This window comes from Cenococcum geophilum (genome assembly GCF_001692895.1).
Source record: "Cenococcum geophilum 1.58 unplaced genomic scaffold K441scaffold_1, whole genome shotgun sequence".
Lineage (NCBI taxonomy): Eukaryota > Fungi > Ascomycota > Dothideomycetes > Gloniales > Gloniaceae > Cenococcum > Cenococcum geophilum.
The window spans coordinates 2,576,820-2,601,435 of NW_027137559.1; the positions used below are offsets into that span (position 1 = coordinate 2,576,820).

General features: G+C 40.6%; 2 protein-coding genes across 2 annotated transcripts; one reads left to right on the plus strand and one right to left on the minus strand.

Moving 5' to 3' along the window:
• Positions 1-399: 399 nt before the first annotated feature.
• Positions 400-2,518, plus strand: K441DRAFT_599742 (uncharacterized protein). Its single transcript, XM_067645159.1, has 10 exons — positions 400-566; positions 684-713; positions 770-992; positions 1,044-1,078; positions 1,197-1,302; positions 1,357-1,400; positions 1,450-1,463; positions 1,534-1,596; positions 1,657-1,755; positions 1,811-2,518. Exons 1-10 carry the CDS (start codon positions 417-419, stop codon positions 2,244-2,246), a joined length of 1,200 nt encoding a protein of 399 aa, XP_067510301.1. The 5' UTR covers positions 400-416; the 3' UTR covers positions 2,247-2,518.
• Positions 2,519-4,634: 2,116 nt separating this feature from the next.
• On the minus strand, positions 4,635-6,131 carry K441DRAFT_624791 (glycoside hydrolase family 45 protein). The gene is made up of 5 exons (XM_067646084.1): positions 5,697-6,131; positions 5,555-5,647; positions 5,392-5,505; positions 5,129-5,344; positions 4,635-5,076 (listed from the first exon to the last, which is right to left on the minus strand). The coding sequence occupies exons 1-5, from the start codon at positions 5,770-5,772 to the stop codon at positions 4,871-4,873; spliced, it is 705 nt and encodes a 234-aa protein (XP_067510302.1). The 5' UTR covers positions 5,773-6,131; the 3' UTR covers positions 4,635-4,870.
• Positions 6,132-24,616: the final 18,485 nt, after the last annotated feature.

Sequence of the window (24,616 nt, forward strand, 5' to 3'; positions counted from 1 at the left end):
CCAAGCGAGCCGTTTTCTCGGGCCGCTCGTGCGGCGTGAAGATTATTGCCCATGCAGCAGCCGCATCAGACTAATGGGGAATTCCCGAACTTCCAAAAGGCTTCTGCGCCGCGGCTAGTGTTGAAAATCATAAGTGCAATTCCTCCAATGAATCGCTTGCAAATTATTCCTGACTCGCCGAGCATTCGCATACGTGGTGGGCCTTCTCTCTTCCGAGCTGTCGCTCATACTGTGCAATGCTTTCCTCACCGCCGTGTCATTTCTTCTGTTCGTCGGTTAAGAAGAATACAATAACGAGCTGGGCGCTGTTCGCTTGTCCCCACTTTTCAGGCTCGTCAAGATTCCGGACTGGGAGTCCCATCATTCCCCAGCACTACTTCGACAACTCCTTGTAATTCTAACAGATTCAAGTCGCAATGGCTGCCACACCCATTGCGAATTATCCCAATGAGAATGAGGGACCAACAATTCTTGCAGCTACTTTAACTGTGACGTCGCTGGCCCTCGTCACTCTCATTATTCGACTTTTCGTTAGAATAAGGATGATAAGAAATGTGGGATGGGATGTAAACATCTCCAAAACCAGGACCTCGACCACTCCGCTGACATGTGATAAGAAATGTGGGATGGGATGTAAACATCTCCAAAACCAGGACCTCGACCACTCCGCTGACATGCTCCAGGACTACACGATGATCATGGCCATGGCGCTGGTATGAAATACTACACACTACTTACTCTAATTTGCGAGTACTGATAAGTTTTGAAGTGTGTCGCAGGCCAAGCTGTAATAATACCAGAAGTTCACTATGGCGCCGGCAAACACATCAACCATATTCCGCCTGCAAGTCTTGCGAAGGGCTTAATGTACAATTTCATCTCCCAACCCATTTATGTTTGCGCAATTTCTCTAGTCAAGATATCCATTGGATTCTTCCTTCTCCGAGTTGCAGCTACACCTTTCTTTCGGAGAGCAATTCAGAGTGTTATGGGCAAGCTAAGACAACTCCAATGAAATGGCACAAACTCTGACGAGGCTTCAGTTTTTATGGGAATTTACACCGTCGCATGCTTCTTTGTAGGTCTTTCCCCATATTCCATTCGAAGGATAATGCCATCCTTTGATTTTAGACGACCTTGGGAACCTTTCTACACCTTCATAAAGAGTCATCGTTTCTAACAATGAATTTTCCTAGACAATTGTGTTCCAATGTACGAATATAGCTATCCTGTGGGATTCTTCGGTAGAAGCGAAATGTTTCAGTCCCCCGACGTTAAGAGCACTAGGTTATACCAATACTGGTAAGGAGGTGTCTGTTTCGCTACAGTGGAAGTTCGCCATTAACCTCACAAAAGCACTTAATATTACTACCGACTTATTGTTTTCCATTATAATACCTGTAAGTATTTGCCGGTATTAGGGTTTACGCAACACTAACATGAATCCAGATCCCTATGTTATGGTTCGTGTCTCCTTCGTATCCGAATTTTGACTGGCGAGCACACCGAAGCTAATTCTAGGATGTTTTCCAGGAATGTACAAATGAACATTCGAACCAAGAGTTCGATTATTGGCATCCTGAGCTTGGGTATCTTGTGAGAATTCCACCTGTCGAGTAATTCTGATGCTAGCTAATATTTCATCTCTTCGCGAAGCGCCACTGTTGCAGCACTTGTGAAACTTAGCTATCTTCCGAGTTACGGTAAACAAGGAGACTGGCTTTGGGACTCTCGCAACATTACAACCTGGACCGTGTACGTTGTGCCGCTCCTTTTGAAATATTATCTGGGTGCTTATGAACTTGTGCAGAATAGAAACGAATATTGCCATCGTTGCAGGAAACCTCCCTTGCATGAAACCTCTCTTCCACCGCGTCTTGGGTAGCATTTACGGTAGCGGCTCTCGAGACCAACCCTCACATGGCAAATATTACGGACGCGGCACCGGCCACTCTGTCAACGATTACAACTCTCTAGGTTCACGCAAGACTGAGGAAGGTTATGGCCCTGGCCCCGACTTCTCCGGAGACGAAACACACATGATGACTCGCATCTCGGCACAACAGAAGTCCGCAGTGAGTTTAGGAAACGACAGCGAGAGCAATATGAGCGATGGGAGCGCGTCGAGGCTTGAAGGTAGTAGGATGGGCATCACAAAGACCACAACAACGAAGGTATCTTTTGTATCTTCGACGGAGGTGAAAGAGGAGATGATGCCGGAGAGGAACATCGGACACGCAATATAATACGGCGAACGAACGCAATATGAGTGTATAGTGGGGTAGACGGGATAGGATGGGACTATTGTAGAGGCATGAAGTGATACCAGGCGTTGGGATTCAACTTTTCTGGGTCTCTAGGGAGTTTTAACGAGCCGCACACCTTTTCGGACTGCATTGACGGCTTTGGAATTGGAGATAACAAGACGTTCATCTCACATATATTACGAAAGATCTGCACATTCTTGTATATTCTATATATTCATTTCAAAGTGCATCAAGTCCTATATCTTCATCCCACTCAACATCAAAATCTCACTTCCACCTCCAACCGCCAACTTCTCCATCCGTCCCAAGCCTGTCCAAACCACCCGCTCTGCCCCTGTCCACAAAAGATCTCCATAAAACCATCCTCCCCTATCAACCACATCTTGGGGTTACCCTGCTGCCGCACTGCAACCCAAAAACGCAGCTCGATTGACAGCTTGTGCGTTGTAGATCTTTCCTCACTAGCCCAGGCACCGAAGCTGCGTTCACCGATCAGCGCGACCAGCAATCAGATCAACAATCGGGATCAAGATCCCGGCCAGATACGCGTACGCACGCGGGAGGGCTTTCACCCAGGCCGCCAATGCTGACGAATCCATCGCTGAACCCGTCCCTGTATCCAGCTCCACAGCTCCCCACTCCCCCCTTTTCCCAGCGACTTCCGGAAAATACATCCTGCATGACTCCACCAGGCCTGGCAGCGAAGGGGTGCACCGCTGCCAGGTACGCTCGTCCCTCCTAGCGGCAGACCAGCGGCGCACATTAGGGGAACCCCGGCACCTGGATTAGCAACTGTTGCCGGCAGGATGACTGACGCGCGTGACGCGCGCGACGCACGAGCGCAAGCGGTCTGGAGGATGAAAGCGCGATTTTTGGGGCTTTTTTTAGACTTTTCGAATTTCCTTTTCTCTCTTTTTCTCTCTACCTCCCCCGGACGCGCTTGGGACGAAAAGCGGACCCACCATGCTAAGGGCCCGGAGCAAAGCTTAATTTTGGGGTTTTAGGGTTGGCGCGGGCTGGTACTGTGGAGCTTGTTCGGGGCGCGCTCTCTTTTGGATACAGGGCCGAGGAACGAGGAGACTAATGGTTGGGTTTATTTTTAGGGTTGTTTGGGATGGTTAGTTGACAGCGTGCTGGAGGGCTGCTGGAGATGTTGGCGGTGCTGCTTGCCGGTTGAGAGGATTCGGGGAAATCCCGTATTGCGATTCAGGTGCTTAGCCATGTTGTCATGTGGGAGGTTGCGTGTGGGTGCTTGGATGGGCTGGGGTTGCGGCTTTGGGAGCGTTTCGTGGGGAGAGACGGAGTTGGTGTACCTGGTGACAGGTCGGTGGCGTCGGTTTGCCGATCCCTGCTGACGATGCTCGGCATAAGATTTGTAGCCTCACGGGAAGATCCGTGGTTCATCTTCCGCGTCATCGTAGCTTCTCAAGCTTAATCTAACTCCTCCCTACGAAACCATAGCCGTGTAACAAACAAGTCAAGATTTCCGAAACGCTGCAAAGGATCGCAATGCCGCTGTCCTAAGAGTTTACTAATGCACTGACGCGTGAAACTGCTAGTGCAGTTGCCGACAGTGGTGTTTTTAGACTGGGTTAATTCTGGAGCTCCGTGGTGGAGCCATAGTTTGATTAGATGGAGTGGATTCGAGGTCGTGGAGCTCCAAAGCTCCACATCTAACCTAATAAGGAAATATTTAGTCTTAATAAGGAAGGTGCGCGCGTATATCACGTATAATAAGATAAAGAACCTTGGTGCTCTGTGCTTCTTATGCCCGTTCACCCACCTATCTCTTGCATCTACCTCTACCTACCTACCCCCACTTACCTCTTTCCTTCTCTAACCCATATACCCCTTTCTATTCCTTCTCCTTTAGCCTCCTCTACTTATTTCTTCTTAAAACTACCTTTATTATAGGGCACTCCATTTGGCAGACCCCCCTCATCATGTACTTAAGACCTACACCTCCATAGATTCAATCTTACACGAGTTTCCACCTTCATTCAGTTTGACATTAGGTGACCATTCGTCAAACTTGCATAGCATCTTCCGCGCCTTTGCATATGCGGGATTAGTTTAGAAGCCATCCTGGAAAGCTTAATACTATTAGCATCCGTTAGACAACGACAAATCCTCTACGCGCTATTCTGTCTAAAACATCATTTATGCAGGCCAGTTTTGATGGCTCCCGATACTAAATCCGGCGGTGTCACTACTCGCCAATATGGCATGCGAAGACAAATACTCGTGAGGCAGAGGCAGCACTGCTAGAGAACACAAGGCGTTCTGGTGGCTGAATGTCTCCCAAGAACCGTCGGGCATTGGCGAATGTCACTGAGGCTTATTTGGAATATCTAAGCATGGAAGCTTGCATGGGCGGCTCAATGCCGAAAGTTTAGCCGTGCTACTAGTCTTTGTATGTTGACAGGGAGACCGGTATAGTAACCAACGGCCTTTTTAGTTTATAAATGTCGAATTTACAAGAATCGAAATCCAACTTCATCAAACAGGCCCGTCAAAATCTCTCTCGGGCTCTCAATTCCTCTATATCAGGTCAAGAAGCGAATGTTTGACGAGAATCGCAGTCCCGGGGGGACCCCTCGTATCTAATGGACGATTGTACCAGACCACTGCGAGCAGTCGACCTGGGTCGCATAGCCCACTGCCAATCCAAAGCCTTTTGGGAAGAAAGCGGCGGAAGCGCCAGAGTCAGAGCAGAGATCGAAGTCGACGTTCGCGCCGTATTGGTTGGTATCGGTCAAAGTGGCTGGAGAGCACACCGAATTGCCCCCCCCTGGGCAGAGGTTGTTGACTACAGTGCATGTCAGCAAATTCGAGGAGCGCGAGATATTGGGGGATCTTACTCATCACAACGATGCTAGTGCCCGCATTCGACAATGCATTGCCACTTGAGTCGGTCTCTCCAACCAACTTCCAGCAAGTACCACACGCTGGGCCGGCACCCTGGCCTCCGGCGACGCCGAATAGGTTCTGGGAAGCCGCAGCTGCGTAGCCTGGGCTGCTGTAGAAGCCGCAAGCATTGCCAGCAGTTTGGCAGTTTGGGCTGTTGTTTGCATCGCCTTGGAAATGTAAGCAATAGTCAGGCGTCTGGGGTAAGGAGCCATACCAGCGCCGTAGACTGTGAAGGTCGCCTTGTATGTCACGCCTATACCCAAACCGCTTGGGTTACTTGAAGGAGATGCAGACGTGCTGCTTGATTTAGTAGTAGGTGTCGTGGTACCTAGACTAGGTCAGCTCTACCTGATTAAGGAAATGACGGGTCTAACAACCTCCGGGACGGCATTGCGAGTACCAAGTGTTCTTGAAAACGCAGGTGTTGCCAGCTGTGCAAGTAGTACCTCCGGTCCAGTTTTGTCCTCCGCCTAGTATTTGTTAGTAGGTTGCTGGTCCAGAAATGGATATATGGCATACACTGTTGCCAAATACCCTGCAAAGCAGAGGCAGACCCCGCGACAAGAGAAAGCAGAACAACTTCTTGGAACTTCATGTTGAAAAGATCGGGCCAAAATCAATTGAAGGAGTGGAAGGAAGATTCGTCAAGAACTTCGGGATTTTAAAGCACAAAAAAGATTGACTGGCCTTGATGAGACTGGAGCAATGCTTGAGCCCGAAAGACGAGGAAACGTGAGATAATATAGGAAATGCGAGATAATATAGGATCCCAATCTCACGGACTCATGGCAATTTCCCCGGATCTCAGAAATCCCTGCTGGACACTTGTCACCCGTGGGCCGGGCGGTTGAAACTGTGCCACCTTAAACTGGAAAGACGGTGGTTTCATAGAGACAGTGTTTAAATAACCAACATCCTTAAATTAACCATAAATAAATTTATAATAAATTAAAACTTAAATTAAAACACAGAAGATAGTTAGGAACTATACTGAACCGGCGCGGTATATAAAAGGGCTACATCCGCCTAACACGCTGCTTTCAGCCTGTCCAGCAGTTTCAGACCTTATCCGCTGATTAAAGCATTATTGAACAACTGCGTTGTTTCTATGGCTGATTCTCGAGCCGTTACAACCGTTCGAGTTGTGGTGCACACCGCTAGTCTCATGGGATCGAATCCCCAAATAAGCCATAACCACTGGCCAATCTTTCTCCTTACCAGTAATGGCACTTCATCCGTCCGCCTAAACATGGCCGCGAAGCCGGGGTTCATTACAGGGAACCTTGAAATATCGCGACACGAATACATTTTGACCATTTTAGCAATCAGATTCTGAGATTTCCCGACTGTTCAAGGGCTCGCAGTTAACACGTCATCAATTTGGCCTATCAAAACAGACGTCATCTCTACAATATGTCTGGAGGGTCTGGATGTCGCTGCTGGGTGTAGGTGCAACTCCACAAATCACGAACCCTTAGCTAGGTTTCTCATCTGTGATTTAGCACGTAAAGGCTGGATTAATTCTGCGGCTGGAAACATCTTATGGCCGGAGTTGCTATTTCAGTATTCTCGCTCAGCTGAACGAGAACCGTTAGGAATGGTCCAAGGCGAATTCGTGGACGAGGCTTGAATCTCAGTGTCCAAGAGCCAGCGTCTGCCAAGAGGCTGATAACGTAAGCTTAGCCGTAAGACGACTGCAGCTTTACCTCAGCGAGCTCAGACTAAGAAATCGATTGTGCGGATATAGGAATATCCGCACCGTCCGCTAAGCTGATTTAGGACGGCAATCGTTTTCTTGGTCTGAGGCACTTTGGCGAGCTTTATAAAAAACCTAAACACGGTTTATATAAGAAGACCTTATTAACTTTAACGAAATTGATCTACCCTCCCACAATACCTATTAATATAAAAATTACACCAAATTATAGAGAAAAGCCTACTCTATAAGTTATAAGATCTTTAGCTCCTTATACACGCGCGACGTTAAGAGGAATTTGTTGCCGTAGAGGCCCCAATTCTACCTCTATACCGCCAAGCCGTGCAGTAAACACTAACGCTGAATACTTACATCCACGCCGCCAGCCCTCTATATAGCCAGCGGATATTCTAGCGGATATTCCATCTACTAGTTGGACAAAGATATTAAAGGAAGAGAAGGTTAACATCGTAAAGGACCTTCTATATTAATAGGGCTGGTCTTTTTATAGGCTAATCTTTAAGTACTTAGAAAGCGAGAACGGGCATAAAGGCAATAGGAAGAAGAAGAAAGTAGGGGACCTACTTATTGCTTTACTAGAGAAAAAGAAAATATAAGAAGAGCTTATTAATAGGGCTGAAATTTATATAACGCTAGTAACCTATACTACCCGCTATATCCAGAAAGAACTCCGCCAACTATAATTATAACGCGGCCCCTTTAACACATAGACTCTAGATATAGAGTTTTAGGATATTAACCTTAAGAATACGGCCCAGTTTGTTTAGTAGCACGGTCCGCTGCTGTTTTAGCTTATTAAGGGGATATTCGCACTAAATAGAGAGGAACATAGTTGGGATCCGCATGGCGGACGTATAGTTATAGTTACCTCTATATTCCTCCTAGGGTTTACCTAAAACTTCGCAAATGGTTTTACCCGTCTACTTAGTCTATATCTTTAGGCGCTTAGTATAAAGTACCATATGCTATTTTTCCTGTATAGCCTTAGTCTAATTAACAGTTACAAAACTCTTAACGCTAAAAAGCTTAGGCTAGCTAAATGTTTTAAGAAAGGTCCTATTAATTTTAATAGCCCTTCTAACGCTAATAACCCTTAAGAAACTAATTAAGTCTCTATCTATTTATAATAATGTCTATATTGTCTATAATAACTTTAACTATTACTAAAAGACTTAATATTAGGTTATCGGCGAAATTAGCGAGTTTAATTCGCATACTATGGGAAAGATTTTACGCGGAGTCTGTATACCTAAAGGGGGCCTTAAGCAGTCGATGCTAAATAACACCCGTTAACTTAAGCTAGATAAGGTTGTTAATATAGCTAGGAATAAGTTTAATAACCTTTAGAAGTAGATATCTATAAGTTTTATTACGGACGCCATCCGATATACATATTCTACTACAGTTAATAGCATATTTAACTCTAACGCGAATATTAAATATCTGCGTATACCAGTAGTTAATATTCTCCCTTATAGAAGGACAGAGCATATAACTCTAGGACCTATTCTAGATAATAAGGCTTCTATTAACGGCAACTATCGCGTAATAGAGAATATCTTCCTAAAACAACTGTAGTATAATCACAAAACCACTTTTAATAACTGGCTTTTCCTAGTATACGGAGATTAGAAAACCGTAAAGCTTATCTAATTATATAAAGAGGAGCGGGTTAAGGCGGAAGGTGCGTATAATAGCTATAAGTGGGTATTGCCTATTCTAGGGCTATAGTATATACAATTAAACTTTCTATATATAATTATGTATACGTTCTATGGGGGTAAGGAAGCCACGCAGCAGTTTTTAGCGCTTTACGCCTATATAAACCACCTAGGACGGCGCAATATTCCTAGGGAAAAGGCCCCGTTTTATTATATAGAAGAGCTAATCCTCTAAAGCTTTAACGCTTATATTATTACGTTATTCCTACTCTATATCCGCAATAAGTATAACATTAAGGCAGATGGTAAGGCTAAGCAATATATATAAAACCTATCTCCGCAGCAATTTCTAGAGCATATTAAGGATATCCGCACAGCAGCTTTTTTAAGAGATATATACCGCGATGCAAATTAGCGCTTAGAGCCACCTACTAACGCACATTAGCTAGTAGCGACGTCGTCCTCTATAGGTACATTAAGCTCCGCCGCTAATAACTATAATATAGAGTTCTTCAATTATATCCGGTTCCTATAGGTTATTAATACTTATAAGCTTCTAAAATATGCCATTAAGTATACGGATATTAGACTACTAAAGCGTATAATCTCCTACCTTTGCTTATACTTTACTAGAAGCTTATTAAAGAACTATACATATAATATACTGATCCTATAGCGACTAGTTAAAATAAGTGCTTATAATCTAGTGCTTTAACAGGCTATCCTTACTAATAGTTTAGTTAACCTCTAAGGGCAGCTAGATAGCTTCTTTAAGACGGATCGCCTTAATAAACTGCTAAATCTTTAACTTAAGGAGTTGCTCTAAACGCGCGGGAATTCAACGTTTAGTATAGATGAGCTATTTAAATGGAGTGTTCTTATAATAAGTTACACTAGCGCGCTCCGCGATATTTTTAAGCGTATATTTGGTAAACGTATAAACAGTAAACATACAACTAAGTCTCCAGCGCTAGATATCCGCTATCTTACAGATTAAATCAGGAAGGATTTAATCATATAATATGCGCGGCGCTTAACGGATTTTAAGGCTCCTTCGCTTCTATAGCGTGGATATAAGAAACTTACAAAGGACGGCGTAAATATATTTAACGCCTTTCTATTAACTGCAGCCGGTTTGCCATTTAATCCCCTTATATACAGCTTTAGTAATGCTAATGAGAATATAGAGGTACTAGGGGAAGCTGCTAAATATATTTATATAGTTTGTTGTCCTAATATTACACCTATACCTCTACTAATGTATATAATAGTTAGTATATAAGTTGCTTAATAAATGCTAAGAGTAATAGTAATATATTGTTTTAATTGCGGATATACTTCTATTATATATTAGCGTATATAGGACATTAGGTTTAAAGCACCTATTATTCTTTAACTTAGATTAGAGCGGCTCTTACAGAGCAGCATTACTGATTTTAATATACGGATGTCTTATATTAGCGGTTTACTATACAACCCTTATAAGGACGGATTTGATAAGGCTACGGATAATATACCAGAGGACTTTTAAATGCTTAGGCTTTTAGTACGTTTCTATCTTAATATATTAATCGAGTTCTTTTTATTAATATTAACTCTAGCTAGCGTATAATCTTCTTAGTGCGTAGTATATAACGTAATAGTAGGCTATTTTGTAGTGTAAATATATAAATATCTATATCTTAGCTTATACGGATATCTTCATATTAGCTTACGCGGATATCGTTATCTTAGCTTATACGGATATTATAATATTAATTAAGTATATCTATTAAATATAAGGCAGAGACTTAATTCCTACGTATATAGTAGCAAAAAGGTATAAGCTACTATTTTATTATCGTAAACTAGCAATAACAGCCAGCCCGCAGCAATAGCTAACTTATATCTACCTATATTCAATATCTAGTAGCCTAGTATTACGTACAAGCGTAATAACACCACGCCTTAGGAACGCAAGCTTATCCTTTATCTTACTTAGAGAATCTTTAAACTTACTAAACTAGCAATCTATAGCTTAAACATCTTTTGCTATATTAATTACCTATTTACAAACTATATTAACGCGCGCAAAAACAGCGATTACTAAATATACCCTAACAGATTCCGTGCTAGCGGAAGCGGCAGCAGCAATAGCAGCACCTAGCGTGCTAGTAATTAGTAAAAGAGTTAGAGGAGCAGCGGTAAAGCAGGTGCCTCTACAGCCGCGCATACTACTATGAGTAGGAGTCTTAATAGGAGGGAAGGTCTTGGTGGGGGGAGGTATAGTGGCGCAGGTGGGGATAGTGCGAGAATAAAGCTATACGGATATTAGCAATATCCGTATTATTAACACGCGGATATTATACCTTCTTAGTAGGCGTTTCAGCTGGACTATTAACAGAAGCTAACTTCGCACGTTTTTTGCGCTAAGGTATAACTAGCTCTAGATCTAGTAAACTTTCCTATACGCGTATTAGCTAACAGAATAATAGTATACTATTAGTACGTACCTTTCCGCACAACCTACTACCTATATAATATCTTAAACACGCACCCCTAAAATAAGGCCTAGAGTCCTTCTTGTAAACGCGATATTCGTGGCCATGCTTCTTATATAGAGCACATAACAGGTTACGTAGCTTACTAAAGCTACCCTTAATATTCTAAACGTGTGTTAATATCCGCTGGCGGCTTTCCTTTATATTCTCCTAAACACCAGCTTTTAGAGTGTACTATTTATTCGCTAACGGCACTTGGATAGGAAGGCGCTTATTTATATTCGTAGTACTATGGAGATTGTAAGGGCTGCAGAGATTGCGAGGGCTGTGGAGATTATAAGAGTCGGCGTTATTAAGATCTTTATCTTTGCCGCTATTTAAAAATTCGCTATCTAAAGAAACCTTATAAATATTTAGGTTACTATAAGAGGTAAATTAGTAGATAAGATATTTGTCTGAACGAGTTCGTACAGGAATTTATAGTCGCAATCACGTGAGCTAAGCGAGCTCAGGAAACCCCTTAAATTGCACCTCTTTATATACGATTAGAAGACAAGTCACTATCCAAACAAGCATACGATACTACATGTATTTCGTGCCCGTGGATACGACTTACTCATGCTATTAAGTTAGTACAAACACTAATCAGTGAGCGCGCACAGATTAGGAGATACGCACTTGCTTAGAAGACGTTTACGCTCCACCTTACAAAGGCCCTATCTTAGTTAAACAGAATTAAAGTACTCTAGATTTAGAAGACGTCTAACGCTCCACCTTATCTAGAAATACCTCAAATCTAAATTAGCAATCACTCAACATCTCCCCCCGAGCGATACTTGATAGCGACCACCCGTTTAAACTCCTAGTACAACCTACTAGAAGGTCGGAAGTCGGGGATTACGGACCTATCACCAACTCTATATACTTATTTAAGTCTTAGTACGGTTACCAGAAGTTATAGACGCGAATACAGACCTATACGGAACCCCTACACTCAACCTCCTTCGAACCTCAAACCCCTATCCTTAAACCTCAACCCCCTACTTCTACTACACCCTCCTTTAACACCTCCGACATCTTATTAGACCCCTTACAGAGACCCCTTACCCCTCTATAAACCACTACGGACCTATTAATTGCCTCTACGGACCGTTATAAGACCTTACGGAAACCCCCTACCCTTTTGCGAACCATTACAGATATTAACCGCCCTTACGGACCACCACAAGACCCCTTCCACCCGCTACGCACTATACTACACTATACAGTATAGCAGATATCAGTAAGCAAGTCAGCGAAGGTCAAAAGAAGTAGAGATAAGGAGTCGACATTAAGTCTATACTTAATATTAACGAATACATTAAGTTTAAAATCCTTAAATACGGATACTTTAAGCTTAAAAATAATGACCTATGGGAGTAATACCAGGAAGACTTCGCAGACTTCACGGAAGCTATTTTTAAGACTTGTGACCGTATAGCCACCTACAACCTACAAGCCCTCCTACGTCACCAAGGTGTATGGGTTAATAAGCAAGTTACCATTGCACAGTCTTTGTATGACACACTATGCGAGGAGGACCAAACGGAATGGACCAAAGAGGAAGTCCTAGACCACATTAATACCTATAGATTCTTTGCTTCTCAAAAACCTAATTAGATCTCTGGTCTTCTAGGACCTTTAATATATACAAATCCACCACCGCCTGGAGAAATAGGACTTTTACCATACACAACGTCACATTCCTACCCTACCAAGAACACCTGTAACGTCGTACCAAACAAACTGGAAGCACCCGTTAAACCAAACAAGCTAGAATTACCCCTGCCTACTTTAGAAGTCCCCCAGAAACTACAGTACCCGCACCAACTAAGTCCTACCCAGCAGCCTACCCAGCAGCAGTACAACCCTCGGCAACTTAGCCATCAGCAGTATACCCTACAGCAGAACAGTTTTACGGAACGTTCTAGTGGGGTAGTTATGCCAAGGAAAGAACTGGACAAGACGTCAAAGGAAGAGCCTAACGAGACTCATACGGATATCGGTGGAAGTCGACAGGTAGACTCCAGTGGAAATCAACAAGTAGACTCTGGTGGAAATCGACAAGTAGACTCTGGTGGAAATCAAGATCAAGCGACCGATCAAAAGGAGCTTAACCCTCAAGACAATGATACAATAGGCCCGCAAGCCTCAAAGGACAATCCTCTACCTGGCCTTCCTACCCCAGCTCAGTTACCAGAGCCTCAATCAAATATTACAACTGCCCCGTCTGCTCAAGCTCTACCTACACAAGCTCCGCCCCCGCAAGCTCCATCTACGCAAGCTCCGCCTATGCAAGCTCCGTCCGCGCAAGCTCCGTTCGTACAAGCTCCGCCTATACAAGCTCCGCCTATACAAGCTCCGTCCGCGCAAGCTCCGTCCGCGCAAGCTCCGTCCACAAAAGCTCCGTCCGCAAAAGCTCCGTCCGCACAAGCTCCGCTAGCTTTACCCTCTTCATTAACCAAAGCCAAGGAGCTACGGCAGCTAAGCTCGTACGAACCTCCGCAACCTACCCAGCAATTACTGCCTGCGGCAACCGCCTCTACCCTCCCCCTACTGCATATGGACCAACCCACATACGACCCCTACCTTCCCCAAAACAAGCTACACAAGGCAAAGCCTATGGCTAAGGAGCATAAACAACCTATAGCCTTATTCAATCTACCCTTTACTACCCAGTCCTCAGCCGTTATATGGAAGAAGGAACACCCCAGCCAAAGAGCATATACTACCCTCACTGACCGCCGCTGCCGCCAGCAGTACCAAAACCCACCACTTATACCGCCGTTTCGGCCACCTATTAGCCGAAAAGCTATACAGAGTCCTTAAACACCAAGGGAGGTGATATAATACTCCTAGTGTTAGAACAAGACTAATAGAGCACTTACGGCTCGTTTACGGCCCATCGGAAGGCCGTACAGTTCATTTACGGCCCGTAAGCAGGACTTACGGCCAGCCTAGAGCACCGTTTAAAAGGCAGCCCAGAAGGCACTTCGGGAGGATTTCTTACGCATTTCCTTTATGTTTTACAGTTTTATTTTTACGTATTTCTTTTATATTTTACGGTTTTATTTTTATATATTTTGCATTTTACAGTTTTATTAAAGCAAATTACGGAGGCTATATACAAGCGGTTTTCACTTTAAGTACCGCTAGTATATAATTATAGCATAGCACCTATTATACGGAGGAATTTCCTATATATTTCTTTTGTATTTTACGGTTTTATTTCTTAAATTCTTTTGTATTTTATGGTTTTATTTCTTATATATTTTCTCTTATATTTCACGGTTTCATTAAAGCAATTACGGAGGCTATACACAAGTTGTTTCATTTTTCAAGTACTGCCAGTGTCTGAACGAGTTCGTACAGGAATTTATGGTCGCAATCACGTGAGCTAAGCGAGCTCAGGAAACCCCTTAAATTGCACCTCTTTATGTACAATTAGAAGACAAGTCACCATCCAAACAAGCATACGATACTACATGTATTTCGTGCCCGTGGATACGACTCACTCGTGCTATTAAGTTAGTACGAACAATATTAAAATAGTATAACTAACACATACGATTTAATGGCTATTTTGGCCTTTAGATTCGTATTAGTAGCCTTTTTAGCCTACTTTTTAAGAAAAGAAGATAAACGAGCCTTATTAAGCCTCCTTTTAGAAGTATTAGGTGGCGGCAGTAGAGAAGCGGACGGCGAAGAAACTGATAGCAAAGTGGTTTATAGTAAAGATGTAGGCAACGAAAAGGCAGGTAGCGAAAAGGTGCGCGGATTTTTAGCGGATTTTGCTCTATCTATATTTTTATCATCTACTAAATCTTATAAAGAGCGCTTCGGTATATATTTTCTAAAATCATATTAGCTATAGGCATAATTTAGTATTAGAAAGCTTACTCTTTAGGAATAGAGTCTAAAGGCTTAGTAAGAGCAGCTATAGCGTGCTTAATAGCATTCTTATTTACTTCGCGTATATCGAGTTCCTTAACTACCTAGCTGCTGTTATTTATATTAATATCGTTTATAGGTATAAATAAAGGCATCGCAGATAGTAGAACGCTAAGGAATAGTAGATAAAATAATAATAATAAAGTTTACGATGCGGTGCTGTAAGGTAGAAGGTTAGTAAAAAAAGAGGTGCGGAGGTTAATTAAAGGTAAATATCTACGCTACCGATTTTATTAAATTAGCTTACTAATAAATAACTGCTACTATAATAACTTACCTTANTAATTATTAACNGTGCGGATATATAAATATCTTTATCTTACCTTATANGGATATCTTNATCTTAGCTTATACGGATATCTTTATCTTAGCTTATACGGATATTATAATATTAATTATATCTATTAAATATAAGGTAGAGACTTAATTCCTAAGTACATACATAGTAGTAGAGAGGTAAGAGCTACTATTTTATTACTTTAAACCTATAATAACAGTTAACCCACAGCAATAGCTAACCAGCATCTACTTAAATTCTATATTAAGTAACCCGGCGTTACATATAAGTGCTATAATACTACGCCTTATAAACGCAAGCTTATCCTTTATTTTACTTAGAGAATCTTTAAGCTTACTTAACCGGCGATCTATAGCCCGAACATCTTTCGCCATTTTAGTTACCTACTTATAAACTATATTAACGCATACGGAAATAGCAATTGCTAAATACACCCCAATATTTTCCATGCTAGTAGGAGCGGCAGTAGTACCAGAAGTAGTACTAGGCGTGCTAGGAATTAGTAAAAGAGTAGGAGGAGCAGCGGCGGAACAGGTGCCCCTATAGCTGCGCATATTACTATAAGTAAGAGTTTTAGAGGAAGGGGAGGTCTCTAAAGGGGGGATAGTGCGGGTATAAAGCTATATAGATATTAGCAATATCCGTATTATTAAAATGCGGATATTATACCTTCTTAGTAGGCGTTCCAGCTAGACTACTAGTAGAAGCTAATTACGCATGTTTTTTGCACTAAGGTATAACCGGCTCTAGTCTTAGCGAACTATTCTATATACGTGTTAGCTAATAGAATAATAGTATACTATTAGCATATACCTTTTTATACAACCTACCACTTAAGCGATATCTTAAGTATATACCTCTAAAATACGACCTAGAGTTCTACTTATAAACGCGATATTTATAGTCTTACTTAACGTATAGAGCGTATAGCGGATTGCGCAGTATATTAGAGCTACCCTTAATATTCTAAACATGGGTATATATCCGCTAGCGAGCTTCCTTTATATTCTCCTAAGCACCAGCTTTCGGGGTATACTATTTATTTACTAACGGTACTTAAATAGGAAGGCGCTTATTTATATTAATATCTAACGTTATAGCTTAGGCCGTCTACGTACTATAAAGCTTGCAAGAGCTGCGGAGATTATAAGAGGATAGAGGAGGGCTTTTGGGAGAGTTGGCGTCATTAAGGTTATTCTCTTTATTATTATCTAAAATCTCCAATATTTCTATTAGGTTACTATAAGAGGTAAATTAGTAAACAAGATACTAAAAGAGTATAGTTAACACATACAATTTAAAGGCTATCTTGTACTAAACATTTTACGCAGCAATTCTATTAGCCTACCTCTTAAAAGAAGTAGAAGCACGATAAGGATTAAACTTCTTAGAAGTAATAGGCGATAAAGAAACAAGCGGCTTAAAGGTAGGCGGCGAAGAGGTAAGTAGTAAAGAAGTAGGCAGCAAAAAGGTAGGTAGTAAAGAGGTAAGCGGATTTCTAGTGGATTTCGTAATAACCTTATTATAGTGCTCTGCTAGATCCAATAAAAAGTGCTTTAGTACATATTTCCTGAAATTATATTAGATACAGGCATAATTTAGTATTAGAAAGCTTACTCTCTAGGCAGAGATTTTAAAGAATTAGTGAAAGAAAGAGCGTCCTTAAAAGCGTCCTTAATTATTTTATCATTAATATCGCGCGTATTAAATTCCTTAACTAAATAGCTATTAGACGTATTTAGAGGTATAAAGGAAGGTATTATAGATAGTAGTATGCTAATAAACAGTAGATAAAACAACAATAATAAAGTTTACGGTGCGATGCTATAAGGTAAAAGGTGTGGAGGTTAATTAAAGGTAAATATCCGCGCTACAGATTTTATTGAATTAGCTTACTAACAAATAATCACTATTATAGTGACTTACCTTAGTAAATATCAACTACCTCTTATATAATACTTAAACTAAATAGCTAATATAATATAGGTTCTATAGGTTTTGGGAGCTTTAGGTATAAACCTTAGTATCTCTTTAAATAAAAATCTAATAGACTATTTAAATGCGTATATAGAGATTAATACTTAACACCTAGATATTAATTAGAGCTCTACTTAAGTCTTAGTTAAGTTAACAAACGAGTAAAATGCTAAGGAATATTAAATACTAACCTACTAAAGCTGCGTTATATCTAAAACTGAGGGCGGAGATTAAGCACTAGGCTGCAGGTTCTAAGCTGCGCTTAGTTTAGAGAGCGGAGATCAAATATTAGACTATAAATTCTAAGCTACACCCAATTTAGAAGGCGGGGATTAAGTATTAGCACGCGAATTCTAAACTACGCCCAGTTTAGAGGGCGGAGATTAAGCATTAGCCTACAAACCCTAAGCCTTAAAGTTTCCTAGGAGCGGAGATTTAGTATCGCAACTTAAATTCTAAGCCTTAGGATTTTCTAGGAGCGGAGGTCTAATACTACGTTACGAATTTTAAATTTCCAGATTTCCTACTACCTAGGAACTAGTACTACGCCGCAGATATTAAACTTTAGAATTTTTCGTAATTAGAGGTCCAATGCTATATTACAAATATTAAACCTTAGGCTTGTCCAAAAGTTAAGACTTAGTAATATACTATAAGCTCTAACACTTAGGCTACCCTAAGGATTTAAATTTAATGCTGCGCTATAAGCTTTAATATCCGGATTGCTTTAAGGGCTATGTCACGGAACCCCACCGCAGGGGCCTCCATAGGAGAGCCCCGTGCTCTCGCGTATACCTCGCGTACAGCTTATATCAGCTACGCGTAGGTATATCACCTCCTTACGCCCTCGACCCTTACGATCGATCGCGCAACGTCTTATAGACTCCTCGAATACATACGTCTTATAGCCACTGCCCCGTCCCATGACATTACGTTGCGCCTTTTTACTACCAACACCCAGCCTACAACCAATTCTACATCTCTATAATACTACAGGCGCTGCCAAAAGCAGCGTGCCTACAAGTTACCTCACTTTATACTTCCAAGGAACCCATAATAGTAAGACGATATTCCTTACTAGCCACTATATTAAACCCAAAGAACAATCCAATACCTATACTTAACCTACAACGCCAATTAATCCCAGGAAAATTTAATTTATTAGCCCTAGCCTTAACCCCTAAGGAGATAGACACTAATAATATCTTATCTTTTATTAACTATATAACTACGGATAAGTAAGTAAAAGGGCTACTACCTATTAAAATTAAAATACGAGACGCCGAGATATTTATAAAAATGGTAGCATAAGAACCTAATAAATACTACCGCCTTCTATAGAACTACCACCTAAAGCTTATATAAGCTAAGATGCGTACTACCTAAGATCGTGATATTATCTAAGACCTATAAGCTTGCGAGGCGCTCGCCAATAACACGTGTTAAGAAACCGAAGACAACCTCTGCGTGTCTAAACGCAACGTCTAATAGTTAAAAAAGGCTAAAATTGTACTTATTGCTACGGTCACTAAAAAAGAAGGCATAATTAAATACCTATAATCTTAGCTTAATAAGCACATTTATAATAACGCTAGACACCTCTCTACTATATATAACGCCACTTAAGTCTCTACGCCCCTAGCAACTTTACCTACTTAACGCTTAATAAAGGGTTAGCGCTAAACAGCCTTACCTAATAGGAACCCCTACTAAAGTAATAATAAAAGCTATAATAACCAAACCTAAGCTGCTACTATAGGGTCTAATATATATTACCCTAATCCCCTAGTTTTCTAAAGAGACCGCAAAGAATATAGCTACTAAAAGATGTAAATCCGTAAGAAACTAACTTAGAGCGCCTGCCTTTTTCCTACAGAAGATACTAAGATTAGCTATATTATTGGGTAAATAAAGGGTACACCATTTAATAGACTCTTCGCCTAATAGGAAACCAATAGCCCCTAGAAGTGGTAGTCCTACTAAAAAGTCCTTAATAATCTTAACCTAATATACCGCAACTACAACCTACTAGCCACTAACTAAGCTAAACTACGTGCCCTAAAGATAAGCCCTATTAAATTATTTAACGAGTTCTATATTAAATTCCAGAAATATACTAAAGCCCTCGCCTAAGACGATACTAAAGACTAAGAAAATCTCCTTAAAAAAGTCACTTATCGCCTTAGTTACGCAGCCGCCAGCTATAACTATAATAATGTTTATAATATGGTAGCAGCTATATAGAAGATTAAATAATAACTAAATTAGATTACTACTGCAAACCCTTACCTAAAGACCTCCCTATAGAAGCCCTCCGGACCTACTAAACTACCAACGCCTATTACCCTAAGTAATACTACTGGTCCTAATATCGACCTTTTTATACTAACCTTCCTATAAAAGCTACTAGATGGAGAACGTAAGCTACTCTAAAAGCTAAAGCGTTACTATAGATATTATTAAAAAGGCTATTATAGCTATAGCCTAAACTGCCTAATAGCTAGGTTTAGCAGCTGCCGCCTAACACCTAACCTAGTACCTTAAATACCAAATACGTTACTATATGCCATTACCGTATAAGACAAAGACGTAGTAATAGTGGTAAAGTCGGATACGGAAACGGAAAACGCCAAGTCCTAGCCCTAAGTCGTAGGTTAGGACGCCCTAATAATAAGGGAATCTATATATCGGCCTACTTAATAGATAACTTAGTAAAGATAAATAGACAGAAATAGATAGTTTTACCCATAATAGAAACTACTGCCAAAAAATAATATAAAAGCTGTTCTATAATTAATTATGGAGCTATTAATAAATTTATAGATACCCAATTCGTGCGTACTTATAACTTACCTACCTTACCCCTTACCAAAGCCCGCGCCCTATAACTCGCCAACAGTAGTTATACTATATAGAAGATTACCTATATAGCACAACTCCACCTAGATATAAATAGGCACCAGGAAGAACTCTAGGCCTATATTATACCACTTACTAACTACCCTATTATCCTTAGAATAAACTAGCTTAAATAATACAACCCCACCATTAACTGGAAAAAGAGAGAAGTAACCTTTAACTCTAAATACTGTAAAGAGACCTGCCTAAAACATAGCCTAGCCGCCTCTATTTACTCCCCAGGATACCAACCTAAGGAACCCCTTATTACCCTACCTATAACTAACTACCACTATATAAGTACCGCGGCCTTCTACCGCATAGTACGTAGGAAAGGCTAGACCATTACCGCAGCCTCCTAATTATAACTATATAAGCTTAATAAAGAACAGGACTACGTCCTCTATAGTAATAGGATAGATATAGTTAACCTCCTAAAAAACGATGCCCCCGTAGAACTCTATGGACTTTTACCTTTAGACTTTAAGAAGTTTATAAAGCTTAAAAAAGGACTTACTAATAAGGAACTCCGCAAGCTCCTCCCTAAGAGGTACTATGACTTTATTAACATATACTTATAAAAGAGCGTAAATATACTCCCCCTATATTGACCTAATAACTATACCATTAATATTAAATAAGGAAAAACGCTACCCTATAAGAGACCCTACCTAATATTAAAAGATAAACTTTTAGTTGTTAAAAAGTATATCAACAAACACCTTAATAAAGGGTTTATTCGCCCTAGTATATCCCTAGCAGCTACCCCTATCCTCCTTACTAAGAAGCTAGGAGGAGGTATTTAATTCTATATTAACTATAGAGGACTTAACGCTATTACGATTAAGAACTAATACCCCATACCGCTTATATATAAGACTCTTAAGCGGCTTAGCTAAGCCAAAATCTATACTAAGCTTAATATTATCGCCGCCTTTAACCGCCTCTAAATATAAAAAGGTAATAAATAGAAAACCGTATTCGCATCGCGCTTTGGCCAATTTAAATATACTATTATACCCTTTAGCGTATATAACGGCCCAAACAGCTTTTAAAGCTATATTAATAACGCCTTACGGGACTACCTTAACGACTTCTGCTCTGCGTACCTAGACGATATACTTATTTATAATAATAACCCTTCTAAGTATACCGAGCACGTTTAAAAGGTCCTACAACGCCTTAGGGACGTAGGACTTTATATTAATTTAAAGAAGTGCGAATTCTCAGTTATAGAAGTAAAATACCTTAGACTAATTGTTACTACTAAGGGTGTCCGTATAAACCCTAAGAAGGTACACATAATTACTAAATAGTAAACCCTTAACTGCATTAAAGACGTATAAGCTTTCCTCGGTTTCGCTAACTTCTATTAAAAATTTATATACAACTTCTTAGGTATTATAGCACTACTTATAGCAATAATATAAACAAAGGGCCTTTCCGTAAAAGAAAGAAAAACATATTTACGTTTTATCTAGACGCCTAAATACAAGAAGGCGTTCTAAGACCTTAAAGATGCTTTTACTAAAGCACCTATTCTAGCTCACTTTATACTAGAACGATAACTCTATCTTAAGACTAACTCCTTAAACCACGCTAACGCAGGCGTCCTCTTCTAGATAGGTAATAACAGTCTCCTCTACCTAGTCACATTCTATTTATCTAAGCTTATACTATAAGAATGTAACTACAAGATCTATAATAAGGAACTTCTCGTAATTATATAAGCGTTTAAGGAATTCTAATTAGAACTCTCCTTAGTAGAACCTAACTAGCCAACTAAAGTCCTTACAGATTATTGTAATCTTAAGTACTTTATAACTATAAAACAGCTAAACTAACGCTAAGTACGCTAGAACAAGTTCCTCTCTAGTTTTAACTTTAAAATTGTATATAGGCTAGGAGTACAAGGTACTAAGCCTAATAGCCTAATACGCCGCTTATAAGACCTTTCTTAGTCTAAAGATAACCCCTATAACTAGTTCCAACAATAAACAATCCTAAAAGCACGGAATTTAGCCCTAGGTATGCTACCTATAATAGAGCTAACTATACCTTAGCTCCACACTATAGAACTAAAATTACCTCCTAAAATTAATAAGCTTATTACTACGGTATATAACACCTCTATTAACCTATTACTATATTAACTTATTGCCACAAAGACCGCCGGCGCCCGTACGCTGCCGACTAAACTCTAAAGCTTAGGCTAGATTAATATAGCAGCCTTAAAAGTAAAAGAAAATAGGCTCTATTATAGAGGCCGTCTATTTATCCCTAACTTAGAAAATCTATAACGGCAACTAATCTAAATAGCCTACGACCTCCGATTAAGTGGCTACTTAGGCAAAGGAGGAACCTATAAGCTTCTTAGCCGATACTACTTCTAGCCTAAAATAATAGACTTAGTTAAACGCTTTATAGGCGCCTACTATAGTTATAAGCGCGCTAAGGCCTTTAATACAAAGTACTAAGGACTACTATACCCTCTACTAGTATCTATATAACAATAGGCAGATATTACTATAGATTTTATTATTAACCTACCACCCTATAAGCAATATGGCCGTACCTATAAGAACATCCTTATGATAATATGCCGACTTATAAAAGAGCGCCACTACGTCCCAACTAAAGGCGTAGCCGTTAGCGACGTCACTAACGCCTTTCTTCGCGAAATTTACCGATTACATGGGTTACCTAACTTAATTACGTCCGACTAAGGTATATAGTTCGGCTCTAATATATAGAGACGAATCTGCCAACGCCTTAGCATCTCTATTAAGATATCTATATCCTTTCACCATAAAACTACTAGGTAACTGGAAAACGCTAATACTAGTATAAAAGCGTACCTATAATAGGTAGTTGCCTATAGTTAAGATAACTAGGTAGATTACCTCCTACTAGGTAAATTCGTAGTAAATAATTACATCTTAACTACTATAGGACTTACCCCGTTCTTCGCGAACAAGAAATATTACCCCTAATCCGGCATAGAACCACTAGAACCTATTAATAAGAAACTGCTATATAGAAAACGCCTTAAGATACTACTTGCTAACCAGTATATAGACCGTATAAAAAATCTACTTAACTACTGCAAGGGAGAAATGGCCTGGGCTTAAGCAAAGTAGGCCTACTTCGCCAATTATTATAGAACGCCACCACTAGAGATACGTGTTGGCGACTAGGTATGGCTAGATACACGTAATATCTCTACGCAGAGGCCTATAAAGTTACTTAATTATAAGAACCTCGGCCCCTACCTAATTAAACGAGTTATTAATAGGGGAGCCGTATACGAGCTAGAGCTTCTACCTACCCTAGCCACCCGCGGGATATAGCCTGTATTTTACCTATAGCTACTACACCTTTACTAGCCTAACCCCTTACTAGGGCAGATATAGCCTAAACCCCCACTAGTACTAATCCGAGACGAGAACGAAGACGAGAACTATAAGGAGTGGACTGTTAAACAAATTATTAACTTTAAATACTTTAGTAAAGGTAGAGGACGACGGCTCTACTACAGAGCTATATATACAGGATTTAACATAGATTAGCCAGAATAGCAACTATAGGAAGACTTTAAAAATGCAAAGGATCTAATTAGCGACTTTTACTACGCGAACCTATAGAAACCGGGCCTAAGCAGAGATTTTATACCTAATCCTCTATAGGAGCCCTTATAGAGTTAAACCGTTATACATTACCACGTAGGGGCAAATTACTATTAGATTGCCGTTAGATTGCGGTAAAGTGTAATTACGTAACCGGAATATTATTAAGATGTCTAGGAACTTTAACCAGCGGTTAAAGTTATCTAATTAGTTGGATTCTTAAATGCTAAGCCTTATTATATAACGTTGTTTTAAGCCTTTAGTGATACCCCCTTTTCTTCTTTTCTATACCCTAAGTGTCCCTTCTATATATATATAGTAACCACAGCGTCGCCGGAGCTCCGCCTCTATAGGAGGGGGGGTAGTATTACGGAACCCCACCGTAAGGGCCTCTATAGGAGAGCCCCGTGCTCTCGCGTATACCTTATATATAGCTTATATTAGCTACGCGTAGGTATATCACCTCCTTACGCCCTCGACCCTTATGATCGATCGCGTAACATCTTGTAGACTCCTCGAATACATACGTCTTGTAGCCACTGCCCCGTCCCGTAACAGGCTAAGACCTAATGCTACGCTATAAGCTCTAATATCTGGCGTTTTAGCCACAGCCTATTTATACTTGCATTACCACTAATATTAGCAAATAAACGTCTCTGCGTCTTTTTTAAGGTTATACTACTAGCTAGTACAGTACTAGAGGGGAGGATTAGCTAAAAAGACTAGCTTAGAGTTGTATTAGCACTAGCTATATAAGTAGAGGTAGTACTTTTTACTTAAGCAGAGCGGCGG

Coding starts and splice junctions, on each gene's coding strand:
- K441DRAFT_599742 (XM_067645159.1), top strand. CDS start 417: ATGGCTGCCACACCCATTGCGAATTATCCCAATGAGAATGAGGGACCA. Junction 714..769: donor TGATCATGGCCATGGCGCTG/GTATGAAATACT, acceptor TAAGTTTTGAAG/TGTGTCGCAGGCCAAGCTGT. Junction 993..1,043: donor AGCAATTCAGAGTGTTATGG/GCAAGCTAAGAC, acceptor ACGAGGCTTCAG/TTTTTATGGGAATTTACACC.
- K441DRAFT_624791 (XM_067646084.1), bottom strand. CDS start 5,772: ATGAAGTTCCAAGAAGTTGTTCTGCTTTCTCTTGTCGCGGGGTCTGCC. Junction 5,648..5,696: donor GCAGGGTATTTGGCAACAGT/GTATGCCATATA, acceptor AACAAATACTAG/GCGGAGGACAAAACTGGACC. Junction 5,506..5,554: donor CTCGCAATGCCGTCCCGGAG/GTTGTTAGACCC, acceptor GACCTAGTCTAG/GTACCACGACACCTACTACT.